The sequence below is a fragment of the Eleutherodactylus coqui genome, chromosome 3, assembly GCF_035609145.1.
Source record: "Eleutherodactylus coqui strain aEleCoq1 chromosome 3, aEleCoq1.hap1, whole genome shotgun sequence".
Lineage (NCBI taxonomy): Eukaryota > Metazoa > Chordata > Amphibia > Anura > Eleutherodactylidae > Eleutherodactylus > Eleutherodactylus coqui.
The window spans coordinates 229702169-229715590 of NC_089839.1; the positions used below are offsets into that span (position 1 = coordinate 229702169).

General features: G+C 42.9%; 1 protein-coding gene across 1 annotated transcript in view; it reads right to left on the minus strand.

Moving 5' to 3' along the window:
- Positions 1-2788: 2788 nt before the first annotated feature.
- The window catches only part of PRRX1 (paired related homeobox 1), a 52548-nt gene continuing 41914 nt past the window's right edge, over positions 2789-13422 (minus strand). Inside the window, 2 exon segments of the mRNA XM_066597055.1 lie at positions 2789-3612; positions 3614-3707. Of these exon segments, the coding sequence (XP_066453152.1) occupies positions 3559-3612; positions 3614-3707 (148 nt within the window). The 3' untranslated portion in view covers positions 2789-3558.

Consider the following 13422-nt stretch of genomic DNA (forward strand, 5'->3'; position numbering starts at 1 on the left):
AAAACTAAGCCTAAACTATTCTTCAGTTATATAAATAGTAAGAAAAAGATTAACATTGAATCTGTGCAAAATAGACAGGCATGGAAAGCAGTCTGTGTCACAGAGGGAGATCTCAACCAACCTACTTAGTGAAGGTCTGGAATTCTTTCTTTTATTCCCTTATATTTTGTAACTTGTTTCTTTGTATTGTGTGTCATTTTTATTTAATCTTTTTGTAACTTCTTTGAAACACTGCACATTTTGTATTAAAGCTTAAAACTTTAATAAATTGGGTCCTCATAAGTTCTATAGAACCTATAGCCTCTGAAATAGTATGTAATCCTTTGATTACTGGAGTACAGTGGGTGCCTGTGTGCATCAGTACACTACCAGAACCAAGGCATCAAGTCTGCCTAATATAATTAGCCCCTTATACTGGTGTATATTCTGGGGTGTGGATTATGCTTCACCTTGCAACAAATGTAAAACATTGAGGGAGTGAAAGTAGATCAATCCCTGGCATTCGTACCCTGTCACAGACACGTGTAGTTTGTGATAAAACATACTAATAGGTAAATTTAGATTGTGAGCCCAAATGGGGACAATGGAAAAATACTGCAATACAGAAGTAATGCATTATGTTGTATAATGAATAACATACCCAAGTACCCTGGTGGGTAAAAAATATTGAATTAAAGAGAACTTCAAAAACCAAATATGAGCACAATAAACTAAGTTATGGTGCTCACAGGACAGGTTCCGAAGAGTCTGGGGATGCATTTTTTATACTCACCTGGCTCCTCGGTGCGTGGGCAGTACAATGGATTCTTCTCTGTAGGCTATGCATGTGCACTCCCATTGTTTCCTATAGGCGTGGTGTTCACAGCTCTCAAAGATGAGTCTGGTACCCTGTCTGGGTGCCAACTTTCGCAGATGACAGCAGGGGAATGGGCTCCTGGGTAAGTATAAGAAATACATCCCTGGACTTCTCAGAAACTGCCTTATGAACACCATAATGTAGTTTATGGTACTCCTAGATGATGACAGGTTTCCTAAATATTAACCAACAAACCTGCCAGAATAATACGGGGTGCAGGTTGGGGGGCACCTGGGAAATAGTGTCCATAATATAACACATTTCCATTTGTCTTTCAAAAAGAAGTTTTGTCGGGGAGCTATGAAAGAGTAAAACTAAGCCTAAACTATTCTTCAATTATATACATGGTAAAAAAAAAAAGATTAACACAGATAGTGTTGTCCCTTTAATAAATAATGCAGACAAAATTGTAGAGAGTGATGAGGAGGAAGGAGTTCAAGCCATGCTGGTGGAAGGAGATGACGTAAAGGGAGCAATCGGACATATCTCTTTTCATCAGCTCTGATGAGGAACAGATGGTCACGGTCATATGGCGCATTTCAGTGTGGGACATATCAGCCCCATGTAAGTATAAAAACACGGCATTACACTTCACTTTACACTGCTTTTACCTGCAAGTGGCCTGACGAAGGAGGCAATTCGACTCGGAAATACGTAGCTCAATAAAGTACTGCAAGTGTCATCCAGCCATATGCCATCCCTAAAGCGGCACCGATCTTCTTGCTCTGTTCTACCTACCAATAAATACTGCACATTGACCTCCAGTAAGGAAAGTATTGCAGTTATGTGCTTTTCAGTGTGTTGTGCCACTAGTGCAACACCAAATGGTGAGTTTCCACCTGTTTTAGTTGGTTCTGTGCTAGAGAGACACTTGCACTGTTGAAGCTCTGTCTTATTTTTCATTATAGGAACATGACCTACAACTGCAGATTTAAAAAAATAGTTCCTGCAATCACAGGAAATCTACATATTCAATAATGCTGGTTTTGTGGGTTTTGTTACCATAGTAAAACAGCTCTAGTTACATCACTATTAATAATTCTGTTAAGGAGACTTTACACTGTCTACTAACGAATAACAACTCATGGACCATCTGAGCCTGCATAGTATAATGTGGGTGAGCAAGCTTTGGTAGTTTTATTTAATTGAAAATCCAGGTTAGCATATCTTTAAAATGTAATATTACAAAATAGAGAAAAATGAAAGATTTCCTCCAGTTGTCTTGTAGAACACTACTAAATGTATTGTTACAAAAAACTTTAAATATAGTCGCACCTCATTTTCTTGCAGAATAAACCATTGCATTATTATTCCTGTAAAGTAATTAGAAAAAGATCATTTATCTTAGGGCTTATTCAGGCAGGCATATATCAGTCGGGTTTTCACACCCAGCCAATATACATTGTCCCTCTCTGCAAGGGGAGGAGGCGGGCCTGGGTGGGAGCAGTGCACTGAGCTCCCGCCGCCTCTCTGCCCTCGCCACTGTTTGCAATGGGAGGGGACAGGGCAGAAATGAGCTCCGCCCCTTCCCACCCCTCCCATTGCAAGCAGTAGTGAGGGGCGGAGAGGGGACGCCTCCTCCCCTTGCAGAGAGGGACAGCATATATCGGCCGGGCGTGAAAACCCGACCAATATACATACGCCTGTCTGAATAAGCCCTTAAGTACATCATCCAGGGCTCTTTCACACGGACTGAATATTTCTATCAGGAAGCAACAGAATGCGCTGTTGCAGAATTCCGCATAAAAATACGCTAATTGCGGATTTTAATGTGGAATTGCAGGCTCATTTAAGCCATCTTCATTCTGCATGAAGCTGTGCGGATTGTGGAGCAGAATTTATCGGGACTTGCGGCACAGAATGTGGTAAATTCCGCCTGCGTGAAAGACCACTTAGAAATGACACTGACAAACTGCAATAGAGATTCCGATCTAAAAATCATTCCTTTTACAGAATAATGTCATTTTTATTCGCTTTACAAAATTCGCTTACACTGGAATCAGTAATTAAATGTCAAACTTTTAAAATGAAGCTTCCTGAATGCGGCACTGACATCCAAGACAATAAAGCTGTGCCAAGAAGGCCTCAAATGTTTGTTTTTAAAGTTCTATTCAAGTTTATACAGTCTTGAAGTGCTGCTCTGTGTGCCACAATGTATCAATCAAGAAGGCTATTTTTAAGTAAAGCATCAAGATAACACTAAGAAAGTGGTACATTTCTCCAAGAGAAAATTATAGAATGAAGTAAAAAGACAAACTTTGTTTTACAACTTCTTCCCATCATAAGGCCTCTAAGCGTTAAAGGGATTTTCCAAGAGTTGAGAAGTTCCTCTGTTAAAAGTGACATACTTAATTCCCCATACAATCCTCCAGGTGCTGCCACTTAGAAGTTCCATTTTAGAGACATGTTGGATTGCCTGAATCGATCAAGGAACCCATATTTCCCAGGTTGCCATGTGGATCACTTAATGTAAGTATGGTGTATATGGGCAGGCTCAAGCGCATGTCTGGTACACACAATATGCCCATGAGCCTGCCTATGTATTTGATGCCACTACTTGGTAGAAACATTTAAACAAGGGACATTACAGAATTGTTTATTACATTGGGATATGACTGGGAAAAACGTTAGTCCTGGAAAACTCCTTAAGTTTTAAGATGGCTATCCCTAGATGAAATGGAATGTTAAAGGCACTTTAAAATTCATTGCCATGAGTTGAGTTTTGGTTCTTGGCTTCTTTGCAAACTGTATTCCTTTTGCCTTTATTCTCAGATTAGCAATACTATTGGCCATGTTCTTTCCCTGGGCAGGATTTGCATAGATACAAGTGGAAGAATAAGTTGCCATGGCACTAGGGAAACAAAAATGGGAAAACAGAATTAGCAATACTTAAAGGGGTTGATTACAGATCATAAATAATGAACAGTTTGTCACTTACATGCTGTTAAAGAAAACAATCCAGTGAAGAGTTATAACATTTACCTACATAGTATGGTGCTATTCAAGTTGTAGGGCAATATGCACGTCCACCTAAGGCTATGGTCTTACAGCAAATTTACTTACTTCTCGATGCAGAATCCACATCTGAAAATCCACATACGGCTTTTTCCATTGATTGGACTTTATCCACATGCATTTTCATTTGTTGCTGCTGTGGATCTGCATGTCAGAAATCTATGGCAACTGTGCAGATTTTCATTTAAATTACTGCCATATGTATACCTCTATGAGCTGAGTGCTGGTGGACACATATGCTAAGTCACTCTGCCCACAGCAAAGTCTCTGGGTATTGAGCCTATGTTCACCACTGAGCAGCCAACAGACATAGCTTTCTTCCATGTTTGGTTTTTAAGGGAGTCTAATCTGTGGATGTCACACAATGCATACCTTTACTGCTCTGGATTCCTGAATACTTATACGCAGGGCAAGTAAAAAGGGACTATATTGTTAGCTGGCATTGGAGAAAAGACACCGATCCTGCTCAGGGCCCTACCGAGGAGCGCAGATTAGCAAAAGCCAGGAGTCATCATTAGGGAAGGGGGCAAACTGGGCACTTACCTAGAGCTTATGTTCCTAAAAGGTCCTCACCAGCTCTGTTTCCGTTAAGCTGCTTAGCACCATAGCCATGTACCTACCCCCCCCCCCTCTTCCTTAATGATCCGTGAGAGCCAGCATGAATTTCTTTGCCAAATCATAGAGAGAACTATGCAGCTTTATGGTAGCTACACAGACCTCTTTCCCCTTCCTGTACTGAACTCTATATCTATTTGATCTATGCAAGGATAAAATAAAAAGCAGAGCCATTGGAGTTGAGCTTCCTGATATGGACCATGGAAGGTACTGTAAGGGGGCATAGGGAGCTATCTGTGTAGAGTGGAGTATCAAGAACAGTTTGCATTTAGTTTGTGACAGAGAGCACTGTGTGAGAGAGAGGGAGCAATCTAAAGAACATAAGTATAAAAAGAAGTCTGTGCATAGGGGGAGCAGTCTGTGTGGAGGGGGAGAAGTCTGTATAGATGGGAGAGCAGTCTGTATAACAGGGAGGCAAGGGAAAGCGGTCTTTGTAAAAGATTGGGCATAAAAAGGAGTCTTTGAGAGAGATGATGTCATAGAGGATAATCTGTGTAAATAGGCAGGCATGGCAAGTAGTCTGTGTCACAGACGGAGAAATCAGCTAACCTAATTAGTGAAGGTCTGGAATTCTTTCTTTCATTCCTTTATATTTTGTAACTTGTTTCTTTATTTTGTGTATCATTTTTATTTAATCTTTTTGTAACTTCTTTGAAACACTGCACATTTTGTATTAAAGCTTAAAATTTTAATAAATTGGGTCCTTGTATGTTCTATAGAACCTATAGCTTCTGAAAGAGTATGTAATCCTTTGATTACTAGAGTGCAGTGAGTGCCTGTGTGCATCAGTACACTACCAGAACCAAGGCATCAAGTCTACCTAATATAATTAGCCCCTTATGATGGCGTATATTCTGGGGCATGTAGGGCTGTATTGGGTTTATACTCCATCTTACAACAAATGCAAAAGATTGAGGGAGTAAAAGTAGATCAATCCCTGGCATTTGTATCCATGTCACAGACACGTGTAGTATATGATAAAACATACTAATAGGTGAATTTAGATTGTGAGCCCTAATGGGGACAATGGAAAAACTCCCCCCCCAAAAAATGTTTTTGCTCAGTATAAAGATTTTATGAATAGAACACACTGAGCCACCAGGGATGATCATGGACACCTTTAAGCCCAGCCTGTGGCCATAATAGACTATAATTGTAAAGCACAATATACTGCAATACAGAAGTAATGCATTATGTTGTATCAGGAATAACATACCCAAGTACCCTGGTGGGATTTAAAAAAAATATTAAATTAAAGGGAACTTCAAAAACCACCAATGAGCACAATAAACTAAGCTATGGTGCTCACAAGACAGGTCCCGAAGAGTCTGGGGATGCACTTTTTATACTCACCTGGCTCCTAAGTGTGTGGACAGTGCATGTGCATGTGCACTCCCACTGTTTTCTATGGGAGGGATGTTTACAGCCTTCAGAGATGAGTCTGGTACCCTGTCTGGGTGCCAACTTTCACAGATGACAGCAGGGGAATGGGATCCTGGGTCAGTATAAGAAATAAATCCCTGGACTTCTCAGAAACTGCCTTATGAGCACCATAATATAGTTTATGGTACTCCTAGATGATGACAGGTTTCCTTTAAGTTTAATAAAATCTTTAACAACATAAGCAGTAGAAGACATTGAAAATAAACCCTTTCCAATTTTGACTTAAAAAATGTAAGTGTTAAAAAATATTAACTTGGTATTTGGTAATTGGTATCGCCACATCTATAAAGGTCCACACATTATTTATCCTGTACAGGGAACACGTAAAAAATACACAATGTCCAAATAGGTAATTTTTTATTTTTTGCTCATCTCATCTCCTAAAAAGAATTGAATAAAAAGTGATCAAAAAGTTATACAATGTCTTGCAAAAGTATTCCCCGCTTGGTGTCTAACCTGTTTTGTCTCATTGCAACCTATTATTAAAATGGATTTGGAGGGAAATGTTGCACTATTTGACTCCTCTAGGCAGGTGAAGATGGATACATAGAGGCCTATAGAAGTTGTCTATACATCTCTATGCATCCGCCTTCAGCTGCAGGGAGTAGCCAACAAGCAACGAACACAGCCACAGAAGCAGCTCAAGATGGATGCATAGAGGTAGATAGACATCTTCCATAGACCTCTATGCATTAGTCTTCAGCTGCCAAGAGGACCTGACAGGCAGCGAAGACGGCTGATGGACGCTGTGCTTGGGTGAACGCTGCAGCTTCCTTGTTTCAGTGGTCAGTAGTGGTCTTAATAGCAGGACCAATGACAATCGAAAGTTTTGACATGTTGCTCTGACATGTCAAAAGTTTGTAAAAAGTGAAGTGACTCTTTAAATATCTACTTGAAGTTTTGTAACAGGTCAGCGTCTTACACTCACATACTTACCATAGGGTAGTTATATTTAGAGTTCAATTTTCTCACCAGTCTTGAAAAAGGTAAGTTCGCACTTTCGGAGTTTGGGACCACCCACTAAAACATAGGAAGCAAAACAAAATCCACTGTCAGTCTTAAATCTACAACTTAATATCATAAATAACTGATAGCTATATTTCGCTAAATGCTATATAACAGAGAGCCCTTCATTTTTTTAGATTGTGAGCCCCTGATTCTGTTGAGCCCTTGACTGTTAAAAGGATAAAACCTATTAGAAATATGATCCCATGATATGACTCTTATGGTTTTGCCCCTAGTATCCTGTTCTAGTAATGTTATGATTTCTATGGGGCAGTGGTAGTTTGATTTTTGCTATGGGGGGCTATTACTTTCATGTATGCCACTGCACCCAGCATTTATGCACTGAGATGCTCTGCATAATGCTATGCGTTGATGTAATATGTGATATATGTCGATATGTATGATATATAATCTTAATTACAAGAGTCATTTTTATCTTCTGGTTATTTCTGTAGTGGGTTTTAACCCTTTTACTAACATGACATCTGGAGGCATATATCTATATTACACTCACGTTCGGCACTAACAACCAATCAGGTTGCATCAAGGAACCCAAACAATCAATGAGGTTGAATTAGACAATCCAAACAACCAATGAAATAGCTGGAATTGTGAATCAGAACCAATGAGGTTGATGGAATTGCTCCATAGTGCCAAACTTGAGTGTAATATAGATATATGCCATCTGGAGGCGTTGAGTTCCATAATCTCACTGCTCTTACAGTAAATAATCCAATCTATGCACAATATTTAGTGTAAACCCTTTTGACTTGAATTATGAAACTGTCTTAAAGAAAAACTTTCTATGTTGCCCATAGCAACCAATTACAACACAACTTTAATTTCTAATAGTGACCTTGGAAAATGAAACCTGTGCTGTGATATGCCAGTACTGATTTACAGAATAAGATTTAACAAGTCATTTTTCCTGCATTGTGAGAATAGAAAAGACAAGACTCCCCAAAAATGACACAATTGTGTTTTTTACTATTTCACCCCATTCAGAAATTTGTAAACGTTTTGCAGTACATTACAGTATATTGTACAGTAAATATTATCATTAAAAAAACAAGTCCTCTTACAGCTCCGTCGACAAGAAGTTACAGCTTTTGAATGAAAATAATTATAGCGTAAAAACAAAAAATGGCTAGTCATTAAGGGGTTAAAGGGGTTGTTCCGCGAAACAAAGTGGGGTTATACACTTCTGTACTTCTGTATGGCCATATTAATGCACTTTGTAATGTACATCGTGCATTAATTATGAGCCATACAGAAGTTATTCACTTACCTGCTCCGTTGCTAGCGTCCCCGTCTCCATGGTGCCGTCTAATCTTCAGCGTCTAATCGCCCGATTAGACGCGCTTGCGCAGTCCGGTCTTCTCCCTTCTGAATGGGGCTGCTCGTGCCAGAGAGCGGCTCCTCGTAGCTCCGCCCCGTCATGTGTGCCGATTCCAGCCAATCAGGAGGCTGGAATCGGCAATGGACCGCACAGAAGACCTGCGGTCCACTGAGGGTGAAGATCCCGGCGGCCATCTTCACAAGGTAAGTAAGAAGTCACCGGAGCGCGGGGATTCGGGTAAGTACTACCCGTTTTTTTTTTTTTAATCCCTGCATCGGGTTTGTCTCGCGCCGAACGGGGGGGCTATTGAAAAAAAAACAACCCGTTTCGGCGCGGGACAACCCCTTTAATTGGTCATGAAATAATGAGGTAACGGGCCATATTGCACCATGAAACTGCTTGTCAGTCAATTGTATGATTACTTTTAAGAGTATGAAAGAGGAGAGACTATAGGTCAAAAAGTGTCAGTAATTGATGATCAAAGGGGTTTTTCAAGTTATTTCTTCTATACATTTTTGGGCCCCCTCTGCCAAAACTGTATAAAAGTAATATTCTCCCTGTGGCGCTGGACTACCATTTCGGCACTCTATTGCCACGGCATCTGACAGGTGACCTCACCTAAACCTGTCATGTGGTTTCTAATGTAGAAGCCCCACAGCAGGTTTATAGGATGTTACTGATGACGTCCCCTACTGGTCTCCTAATCACTGCATCGGTCATGTGCGGAAACAACCCATCTGCTGCCGATGTAAATAGAAGACCAGAGCAGCGGTGATTGGCAGCGGGAGATGAGTATTGGGTTTTTATTAAATATACATTATGTGTCCCGCCACTGCCACCAATGTTTAGGGTTCTTAGAAAAATAGAATATTTTTAATATTTTTGTTAAACCCCTCGAATTAAAGATGAAAGTCTACAATTCCCAGAGCTACAAAGGAAGGTGGCCATTGTAGAATTTCAGACCCACACAAGGAAATAACCCCAGAAGCAATAGATTTGCGGATGAGACTGCCACAGAATGTTTTTTTCCACTCTTCCCGTTTTTTGCCTCTGTCGGTAACATGGGTAGTAAGAGAAGGTGTGGATGTGTCGGCTCTAAGTTTTTTTTTGCAGAAACAAGTTCCCAGAGCAGAATATGACCAATGGAAACAGAAGAAGATGGTGCACAGGGTCCATACGCATCATGGAAAACCTGGAATGGATGAAAGTCATGGAATACCTGGAAATGTCATGGAATTTTATGATTTGTTATGGATTTTTGTTTTTTGTCATGGAATTCTTTCTGAATCTTGCAAAGAGCCGAATCGGTGCTTTTTTTTACCTGTATCGCTGAGAGATTACTTTTTCTTGTATTTAAGTTAATTGACTGCAGTTCATACGCTAAAGATGGGAGGATGGTTGGGAGATCAACAGAATCAAAGACGCTGGTTTGTCAAAATATTCCAAGTTGTTTTTTATCTGAGAGTAAAGTCTCTTAAAAATACAATTTTTTGGCAAACTCGCTTAATTTAATTCTGTTGTAGCGGTGGTCTAGATTCTGTAATGATTAGGTTAACTACTGCCAGAACAATAGTTCACTTAGACATTCCAGATGTTTCTCAGTGTTCCTTGTAAAGCTCTGTTTTAAAGTGTTTATACCGTGGAACTAATACACTTAGGCCTCCCTCACAGAGCGGCAATGAGGTGCGAGAAACGCAAAAGATAGAACAGACTTCACTCGAAAATCGTGGCGCTGAGAGGCACTGCAATCAAACAGAAGTCAGCTAGACTCAATTGAAAACAATAGGAGCATCATACCGGCTCAGAACGCCGCGCTAATCGCCTGTGTGACTGAGGTCTTAATTTTATATCTTTCTAAAGCTCTTAGTTGATGTTTTTGAAAGTTCATTTTGCTAAATGAAATATATATTTATATACTAATAATAATTTCTGAGATTTTCATGTGTTTTAGTTATTTTTGTCCAAAACTATTTTTTTTATTCCATTAGAATCCAGTATTGTGTTTAACACTACAGGCCAAATTAAGCAATTGTTTTGGATAAACATAACTAAAAACAAACAAGAACCTCAATACTGACAGTCTTAGGCCGGCTGCACACGGCCGTGACGGGCTCCGCCGCCCATCACAGCGCCCCCCAGAGACCCCAATACTTACCTGCGGATCCGGCGTCCTACGTCCCACATGACGTCCCACACGCCGGCCACGTCACATGACACGCCCACAGCGTCACATGACGCGGCGGCAGTAGGCGGGGAAGCGGTTTCACGCTATCTTCCGCTGTGCTACAGCGGAAGATAGCGTGACGCACAGCTTCCATTGACTGCAATGGAAGCCGTCAGCGCGTACACCCATGGCAAATAGAGCATGCCGCGGGTGAGGACGGGTGATTTCACGGTGCGGAATTCCGCGGTGGAATTCCGCATCGTGAGCATTTAGCTATTAGGTTCAATAGAACCTAATAGCAGCGGATTTCCGCCGCGTATTACGGGGCGGAAATCCGTCCATGGGAAGGAGCTCTTAAAAATACAAAAACTATTTCAGATATTAAAGTGGATTGAAGTTTTGTTCTCAACCGGCCTCTCATGGTTTGGGATTTTTTATAAAAAAATATTTAACTGGAAATAAGCTTGACTTAACAGGGTGTGTCTCTTATTATTTCTGTATATATATATATAAAAAAAAACAACAACAACAAAAAACCTTTGCTTGCATGTATTTTGAGTTCCGCGAGTGTCATTGAAAATCAAGATTTTGTCATGGAAATTTTTTTTAAAAACCTGTATGACCCAGACATAGCTCTCTGCTCACCAGCTTTTGAACAGACTGAATTGTTGGTACAATGCTTGAATTTGGAGTCCCACTTTTAAACTTTACCCAGGGTCACACTTTGCCTAGAACTGGCCCTAAGCTCAATCCTTTCTGCTCTGTGACGCAATGCATGCAGAGCGAATAGAATGTTCAATGTCAGAGTTTCCTGTTAATGCCCAATTTACGCAGACAGGAATATTAATCTGCACTGTCACACCGGCTGGTGCTAAGTAAGGACTGGTATTAATCTGATGTACTGTAGGTCTGTGACATATTTCAAAAATTCAAGGTAAGGGGGGCGTGGCCTGGCTAATGGAGAGCTAGGACGTGCAGTACTTGCGCTCCGTCTGCCTCACGGCATTAAACGCTCTTAAATAGGCATCCACCTACCAAATTACTGCAGGAGACAAGGATGGGAAAGAAGAAGGGGGGCACCAGCCTTTGCAAGCCCAGAGATGAGGACCCCGGTCCGCTGGACCGCTATATGACCGCCGGCGGGGACCGCCGCAAGCAGGAGGGGGAAGGCGGGAAGCCATCAACCGCGGAGCCGACCACGGAGGCCAAGGAGAGAAGACCTCAAGCGGCGACCACAGCAGCAACTACCGCGGGGGGCAGGCCCCCACAGAGAACCGACAGCCTCACCAGACCGGTGCGCTCGACAGCGACAGCGCGGCACCCGGACGACACCCAAGATGGCGGCGGTCGCAGCACGGCGGACCGCGAGCGCCCGCGAACACCGGAGAACGCGGGGTCGGACCTGGGTGAGAACAATCCGGCTCCCCTCCCACACCCGAAACCCCACTCACCGCACAAGGCACTCCAGACACAGGCGCCGAGCCCGGAGGATCCGCAGGCCGAGCCGGAAGTACAGGCCCGGCGGCCATTTTCTTGTAGCCCTCCACCGGAAGTGAGGGATCCAGCGAGCTCACGGCCGCGGAGGGAAGCGGCGGGAGATCCCACAGCACAGCAGAACATTCCCCCAAATGTAGGTACAGGGGAGGGGGTCAGGGCCAACCCCACCACCATGCGGGAAGCCGGGCCGGGGCAATATGAACCCGGAAAGGAGGCGATATACAGAGAGGGGGCAATACGCAGACCACCGCCCCCACATCCCAGGGACACCATATCAGATGGGGAAGAAGAGTGGGCTGCCTCACCGGGACCTTCTTCTGGACCCCTGAAGGGAGGAGGAGGAGAGAGGCCCTCAAGCCACATAAACAAAAGGCCCAGTACAGGGCAAGCCCCAGAATCCCCCGCTTATGAGACCATAAGAGAAGGCAAGGCTAAGGGGAGAATGCCGCAGCCACTGATATCCGGCGGGGAAGCCACCGAAATCACCCCCACAAATCCCTTGTCCCCCAAACAACAACGAGGGGGACAAACATCAGGCACAAGGGCCCATCACGATTTTCATGCGCAGAGAGAAGGGGAAAACCCAAAACGCCCAAGCACAGACACCACAGATAGTTGGGATTGGAAGGAACACCTTAGGTCGATCCCCACCAGAGAGGACCTGGACAAACACTTTGCCCAGTTTGCCTCATCACAAAAATCAGCTTTGGAGTCCCTACAAAGGGAAATTCAACAAATGGGGCACCGCATCAGAGAAACTGAGGAGACCCAAGACCTAATGCTCCAGCACCTAAACGAACATCACGACATCTTAAGCGAGCACGCTTTTCAAATAGCTGAACTTGCCAATCATTTAGATGATATAGAGAACCGTCACAGACGGAACAATTTAAGAATCCGAGGACTGAATGAAGAAATAGAAAACAAACACCTAGAGGCCTGGGCCATCAAGTGTTTTGGGGAACTCCTGGAAAGACCCCCGAATGACCCAATAGAAATAGATAGGATACATAGGGCCCTGGGCCCCAGGCCTACAGACCCAGATAGACCTAGAGATGTAATCTGTAGAATACACTTTTTCAAGGAGAAAGAAGAAATTCTACGCCAGATCAGGAATAAAGGACCGATCAAATTCCGAGACAGAAACCTGCAGTTCTTACCGGACCTCTCCAGAAAGACTCTTCAACAGCGCCGAGCGCTCAGACCATTGCTACTACTGCTAAAGGAAAGGGAGATCCCATACCGTTGGGGATACCCTTTCCAACTGATGGCGGGCTCGGGGAGAGAGGGGGCAGTCTTTAGATCTCTGGGAGACCTTCCCAAATTTCTCACGGCACTCAAGCTACCGACGGTCTCACTACCAGAATGGCCAAAAATGGGGGCCCCTTCACTCACCCCCCCTAGGGGGCAATGGCAACCAGTGAACAACAACCGCAAAAGGTCAAATGCGAACAACCAGGAACACCCCCTAAAGACCCGCACTTAATG